The sequence below is a fragment of the Oryctolagus cuniculus genome, chromosome 1, assembly GCF_051225735.1.
Source record: "Oryctolagus cuniculus isolate XC-2025 breed Fujian yellow rabbit chromosome 1, ASM5122573v1, whole genome shotgun sequence".
NCBI lineage: Eukaryota > Metazoa > Chordata > Mammalia > Lagomorpha > Leporidae > Oryctolagus > Oryctolagus cuniculus.
The window spans coordinates 94,345,853-94,353,187 of NC_142867.1; the positions used below are offsets into that span (position 1 = coordinate 94,345,853).

The 7,335-nt window shown below is 48.1% G+C and overlaps 1 protein-coding gene across 1 annotated transcript in view; it reads right to left on the reverse strand.

The window, feature by feature from the left end:
- The window catches only part of TMEM123 (transmembrane protein 123), a 55,851-nt gene extending 48,560 nt beyond the window's left edge, over positions 1-7,291 (reverse strand). The window contains exons 1-2 of the mRNA XM_051822414.3: positions 7,039-7,291; positions 3,633-3,689 (exon numbers count right to left, since the gene is read on the reverse strand). Of these exons, the coding sequence (XP_051678374.3) occupies positions 3,633-3,689; positions 7,039-7,138 (157 nt within the window). The 5' untranslated portion in view covers positions 7,139-7,291. The remainder of the gene's footprint in view (positions 1-3,632; positions 3,690-7,038) is intronic.
- Positions 7,292-7,335: the final 44 nt, after the last annotated feature.

A 7,335-nucleotide genomic window follows, 5' to 3' on the forward strand; every position in this document is an offset into this window, starting at 1 on the left:
CAAGCAACACCATACACTGTAGATTCCTGGTGGTCTCCCCTCGGGTCCTGTGCTGACTGGAAGCTGTAGCCATGGCCACTGCCCACATCATAAGAAAGGACTGTACCACATGTTGGCAGCTTGAGAAAAGATCAAAGATCGAAATTCGAAGTACGATTTCTACTGAATGCAAATTGCTTTGACATCACCGTAAAGTTGAAAACCTTTAAGCCAGGGACCACCTGTATAGTAGTATGCTGATAAGTCAGTTCAAGCAACCAAAAATATACTATTTTACATACCTACTATGTACCAGGCGTAGAGTTACCTGTTGAAAAGAATAAATCATATAGTCCTCTCTCAGGAACTTGGATGGAAACCAAAAACATAAGAGAAAAAAAGAGGCAGGGAATTGGCACAATGGTTAAGATGCCACTGGGGATGCCTGCATCCCATCCTGGGAATATCTGGGTTCAATTCCCAGCTCCACTTCCAATTCCAGCTTCCTGCTAACGCAGACCCTAGGAGGCAGCAAATGATGGCTCAAGTACTTGGGTCCTTGTCACCCATGTGGTAGACTCGGATAGGATTTCCTAGGTCTTCATTTTAGCCAGGCCCAGCTGTGGCTGTCGCACACATTTGAGGAATAAACCAGCACAATGGAAGATCCTCTTTCAAATAAATAACATTTTTTAAAAGAGGGAGAGAGGGAGACAGGGAGACAGGGAGAGGGAGAGCAAGGGAAACAGAAACATCTGTGGACTCCAATGCAGCAAGTGCTCTAAGTGACAGCCAGTCAGTCCTCTAAGTAGTATGGCAGACGGTGCCTACTTTTCCCACTAACAGTTATGGAATACACATCGTAATAGAGTCTGCCAAAGAAAGAAGCTATTTTGCTATTGGGATCAGTGCCAAATCAACTGTGCTAAATAAATACCATCAAATAAACTGGTAAACAGTATGTTCAAAACCATGTTTCAACAATTAAAGGCTCCATGTTACAAAAAAAGAAAAAAGTTCATCATTATGTCGTATGAAAATACACACATCCAGTTGTTTTTCATGAGCTTCCAAGGCTCAGGGAATATAAGAATAATAAAGAGTTGTGAGAAGAGCTACATATTGACCTTTAAAAACATTTTTAATAGCCATATTATCTACTTTTTTTTTAAGATTTATTTATTTGAAAGGAGAGTTGGAGAGCAGAGACAGAGGACAGAGATCTTCCATCTGCTGGTTCATCTCCCAAGTGGCCGCAACAGCCAGGGCTGTGCCAGGCTGACGCCAGGAGCCTAACTCAGACCAGTGCCCATGTGAGATGTCGGTGCTACAGGTGGAAGCTTAACCTGCCATGCCACAGCGCCAGCCCCAAGAAGTATTTCTTAAAGCTAAGGCCACACTGCAGTTTCAAGAAGTGTGGGGAAGGAATGCACGCTTTAAAATTCAAGAAATTGGGTTTCAAATCCTGAATGCAGCACTTACTGTCCTGTGATCTCGGGTATTCCTTAACCACTCTGAATTTAAAATTTCCTACACATACAACAAAGATGATCCCTACCTCATCATTGTTGGACTGCAAAACATATGAGAAGTATCTTGTAGAAGCTTCCGGCATACAATAAATGATAGCTATTGTTAATACTACTCTTATTTTTACTTTTCTTCTCCTGGGTTTATCCAAAGTTAAAAGTTAAGCAGCACAGAACCGGATTTAGAGGGCCAGCACTGTGGTGTAACAGGAAAAGCCACCGCCTGCAGTGCCAGTATCCCATATGGGTGTTGGTTTGAGACCCGGCTACTCCACTTCTGACCCAGCTCTCTGCTATGGCCTGGGAAAGCAGCAGAAGATGGCCCAAGTCCTTGGGCCCCTGCACCTGCGTGGGAAGACCCCTAGGAAGCTCCTGGCTTCAGATCGGCGCAGCTCCAGCCACTGCAGCCAATTGGGGAGTGAACCAGCAGACAGATGGAAGTTCTCTTTCTGCCTCTCCTTTTCTCTGTATGTAACTCTGTCTGCCTTTCAAATAAATCAATCAATCTTAAAAAAAAAAAAAGAATGGATTTGGTAAAGGCCATTAGGAAGAGACATCTAATAGGGGCCAATGCCATGGCATAGTAGGGTAAGTCCCTGCCTGTGATGCTGGCATCCCATATGGGTGCTGGTTCAAGTCCCAGCTATTCTACTTCTGATCCAGGTCCCTGCTAATGTACCTGCGAAAGCAGTAGAAGATGGTCCAAGCGCTTGGGCCCCTGTACCCATGTGGGAGACTCAGAGAAAGCTCGTGGCTCCCAACTTTGGATCAGCCCAGCTCCAGTTGTTGCAGCCATTTGGAGAGTAAACCAGCAAACAGAAGACCTCTCTACCTCTCCCTCTCTGTTTATAATTCTGCCTCGCAAATAAATCAATAAATCTTAAAAAAAAAAAATACACAAGACACCTAATAACCTATTAAAATGTTTTCTTTAAAAATTCCTGCCATAACCACCCAATGATAACTGCTATTATAGTTTCGGGTAATCTATCTAGTCTTTTTTCCTCTAGTAAAATTTTTTCTGTAGAAAAACTAAACCTCGCTGGCATAAAAGTGTGTCCTGATTATATTCCACCAGAGGCGAGTAGCAAACGCAGAGCTAATAAAAAGAAAGCAGAGGTCAACTGAGAGTAGGAACCTAGGGGAGCCCTGAGATGCCCCCAAGAATTAAGGACTCCATGAAACTGCACAACAGAATGAATGTACTTAATGCTGCTGGGTCTGAAATATGGGTACAATGATAAACTTCAGGTGATATTTATGACAGTAATACAAAACCAAAAAATCAAAATCTGCAAGTAGTCAGGATTTGGTCCACTGTGTATCCTTAGCAGGGAGAACACGCCAGCACATTAGAGACATTTGCTAAATAATCACAGAATGAAAGCAGAGGAAACAGGTCTAGCAGGATATGTGCTCCTTTTTAATAGCTTCCACACAGTGAACGACGAAGGACAGGGCAGTGGGGAGGCAACCCGAGTAGGGCTTAGGAGAATCACGCCTTGCTGATTTACTACTGCCATGGACAACGTTAGCCTGATGCTTGCATCTTTGCATGCTAGCGACTTCGGAGTGGCATGGAAGGGATCCATTTGTGGCAAAGGACAGGCAAGGGGGAAGGGCCTCACCAACTGTTGCAGCAAGGAAGCAGCATGGAGTCGGACGGACGGCTGACCTGTAAGCAGGTCTCAGAGGCAGCCACGGTGCAGCGAGGCTGCCAGAGCAGACCGGCTGAGAGTGAGCTGTCTCACCAGCAGGGCCCACACGTGCACGTGTCCCTCCTTCATTCCTATAGGCGGCGCACAAAGCTTCCCGTCTCAAAGTGTGCTCCAAAACTCACAAAGTCCGGTACGTCTGATTTTAGAATTTATTCGCTTAGTCTTTGCTAGACTGAGAAACATTCTGAATGTAATCCTCATATCGATGCCTCTGCCGGACAGCCCTTTGGGGCAGGCAACGGATTCACGGATGAATAATCGTAGCACATGCTCCGGGAGACACACCCTCAGAGTTCGCCTGGTTAACACCGGTCTGTGGGCCAACATACATGTCCTTCCCTGGCTGCCAACACTTTATGTATCCCAGACCGATGGAAATGCATTTCTTAAATGTTTTAAAACTCACCTGTTGAATTAGCAGTGGAGTTTTGCAGAGATACAATATCCTTGGTATCTGAAGTCCCTATAAAAATAAAGACACATCTTGTTATGAAAGAACGTTTAATATTTAATAGGAACACTGGCTGGCAATATGTTCCTTTCTGCCTGAGGACGGGTGGGATGGGGGAGGGTAGATTATTATTCTACTTTTGCCACTGTTGCTATGAAACACACCTTGAAGCTGTCAGTAAATCTGGAACTGCATTACTGGATTTTTCAAGACAGAAAACATCTCGCTTATGTAACAAACATTTACATAGTACTTACTATGTGCCAGCCACACGAGTGAGTGTGACAGCTTTGCCAAAACTCACTTGCCCACATGAAGACAGAGAAAATGGCGACAGGTTCTGCTCCTGACAAGTCTGCTCTTCTGAGAGGCCTGGACCAATTCCAGAGGGCCCCTTTCTTCTTCCTGTCTCTCCCCCCACTTTTTCTTTGTAACTTATTTAAGAGGCAGTGAAAGAGAATTGGTCAGGGGGTGGGGAGGGAGGAGAGGAAGAGGTAAGGGAGAGGGGGCTCTCCCCAGTCCACCGCTGCACTCTCGAATGCCCAGGAACCCGATCCCCTGCTCCCTCCCTCCCGGATCTGCTTTAGGAGGAAGCTGGAGTTGGAAGGTGGGGACACACACTGATGCAGGAGCTGCAGGTCGCCCTTCTACTCCGGTTCTGTCCAGGCCTAGCACCACCACCATCTCTACCTTCATAATGGAGACATGAAGAGCGCAGGATCATCACTGTCAATCGCAAAACGTCTCCGTGTGAGTCTTTTCATTTTTAAACTAGTACTTAAGATTTGGAAAAAAGAGAATCCCGTGGCCTAGCTAAGGGACTTCTGGTTTATTCACCTTCATTCTTGGTACAAAGGAAGACTGAAAAAGAGGGCAAGGGTTTTACTACGTGTGTTTCACAAAGACGGACCCTCCCCAACTAAAAGTACAAAGAAAGGCAAGTGGTAACAACTGTGAAGGCACTATCTTTACTGCTTAGGTAAATTTCTTCCTTTTGATAACACCGTAATCCCTTTATCATAGAAGGATACAGTGTAAGATCAAACTTGAAGATCAAGGTCAGGAGACTACACAGAGGTCTTCAGTGGCAGGTATCAAGGAATCGCCAACATTATGAAGCGCTCACCACATGTCAGGCCTTGTGGGGAACATGGCACTGACATTAGCTCCTATCACCCTCCCAACCATTACTCTCACCCAGCAGCAGTTCTGTGGTGACAGGAACTGAGGCCTAGCGAGGGCCAAGTGGCAGAGTCTGGATCTGTGCCAGCCTGATGGATCCCAAGCCTATGTGTGTGTGAGCGCCAGAACACACCTGCTGATGGCCCACTGTAGAGCGGCTGTTACCCATCTTCCTGCTTGTTGATATCAGCCTCTCAACCCCCAGACCAAGAGGTCATCCTTCGAGTTCTCCTTCCTTCCCACTCAACTGTCCAATCCATTCTCAAGCGAGCAGCCTCAGATGTAGAATCCACCGACCTACAACCGCTGTTACCGCACACCATCATTCTTGCCTGGACCACTGCAAAAGCTTCCTGTTTGTGTGAAATGATTTCTTGGTAACCTACAGGAACCTCTGAACACAGCCAGTTCCAAATTACCTCAACTCATAACTTTCCAGTCACAACAATGGATAAAGTCCCTTCTTGCCCTAAGATTGTGCAAGGTTGACGTCTATCTTTCGCCTCCAAGCTTCTCTCTCATCATTGTTCCTTAGAAAACCACAGTCTCTCCTATTGGCTGACTGCTAACTTGTTCATACCATTTCCCCTCCTCCAACTGAGGATATTTATAAAACCATGCAGCAGACAGTGAAGAATATTTTGAAGGCAGAATTTCCACCATGATTTCTTCTCTCCTCTCACAATCTTGTAGACAAGAGCAGTATTGTGAAAATAAAGCATTACCTATTTTTAAGAGCCAACCTCATATAATGTGCTTAGTGTTGAAATGGTTAATGAGTTCCGATTCTGATTTGAAATCAAACATGTATTCACTGTTTTATTTTGAGTAAGATGAGTGTTAAAATAGAGCAAAAAAAATCTGTGTTAGGAGGGCAAAAGAAATAAAAGGGCCCTCAGCAGTTTCTCTAGTTGGTAATTCACTAGAGAAACAATAAAAAGGTTTACTTTCACAAAGTAACAAACTTCAAAAGAAAAATGAAGACTTCCTGAAATAAATATTGACATAACAGGAGGTAAGGTACATGGGCATCTTACCAACCACTTTCTTACATGACCTCAAAATTAGGTGTGCAAAAAGCCAGTTTTCCATATGCACAATTCAGCAAACAAAAAAAAATTAAGCAAAACAAATAAAAAGTGTTATGTGATGCAACCAGATGATTCTAGCAGAAGCAGGTGTCGTGCCTGGACTGGCTGGTTATGCAAAGCGCCTCTTTCTCTCTTGCTAGATAAAACTCATCCAAGTTAAATACACAGCACAAAGAGAGAAGCCATGAAAGACGTGGCTAACTTAAAGCAACTTATTTCTGGTTTACTGACCGCCATCCAGTGTTTCAACTCTTAGAATAGTTGACAAAACAGAATTTACCGAGCCGGTTTCCTGATTCCTGGCCCCATCCAAAACACTCTTTTCAAGTCTCCAAAGGGCCCAAGGCCCGAGGGGGAACAAAAGCGCCTACACGAGTCAAGTCAACATCACTCTGTTGTGACCTTGCGGGCGACGTGGAGGGCTCCCTGCGCCCCTACAGCTGCGGTTTCCAGGCCGCGCAGCTGCCGCGCGCCACGACTGGGTGCTTCTGCCCGGCGAGGTTGGGGGGCGCCGAAGCGCAGGGCCGCGAGCCTCACCTGCGCCAGGAGAGCAGGCACGCGGCCCCCGGCTCCCACCCAGTCCCGCTCGCCCCCGAGCCTAACTTCAAGCGTTAGGACTGCACATCCTTCGCGAGATGCGACACACAATCAGATGATAAAAACGCCGGGGAGACGCCCGAAAGGATCCCTAAGCAACCAGCAGACAACGTCTCCGCACGAGTCGGCGGCAGGCACTACCTGCAATCCACCTGAGCGTTGTTTACGGAGGGGAGCCTGCGATCAACCCCACCCATGGGACCCTAACTTCGGGGAAGCCTGGAGAACCACTCGAGGCCCGGGCTTCGGGTAACTCAACAGGTTGTAGACGCCCCTCCGGAGCTGCGGCCACCACTTCCCGGAAACCCAGAGCAAGGGCCAGAGGCAGACCCGCCCCAGCCTCAGTTTCCTCCCACCTTGTCTTCCTCCTCCCGGTCGGCCCCCGTGCGTCGGCCAGAACTTCACGCACGGGACCCCAACTTGGAAGCCCACTCCCCGGCGGCGCGCTTCCTCTCTGGCCTGGGGGGCTGGCAACCCCGGGGCTCACTCACCCAGCGGGTCTTCGGCGCTCAGGGCGGTCCCCAGCAGCGCCAGCACCTGCAGCGCCCCCAGGAGGAGCACGGCCCAGGCACCTCGCGGGCCCAGTCCCATTGTTCCGAGGGCAGGACGCGGCGGCCTCGTGGGTCCCCAGCCGAGGTGGCGGCGGCAGCGGCGGGGAGAGCGACCTCTCAGCGAGCGCACGGAGCCCGCCGCCCGTCCCTCTGCGGCGACCAAGCCGCTCTTCCCGCCGCCTGCCTCCCGAATGACCAAATAGGGCGCGGGAGCCGGGCCTGGAGGGGGCGCCGCGC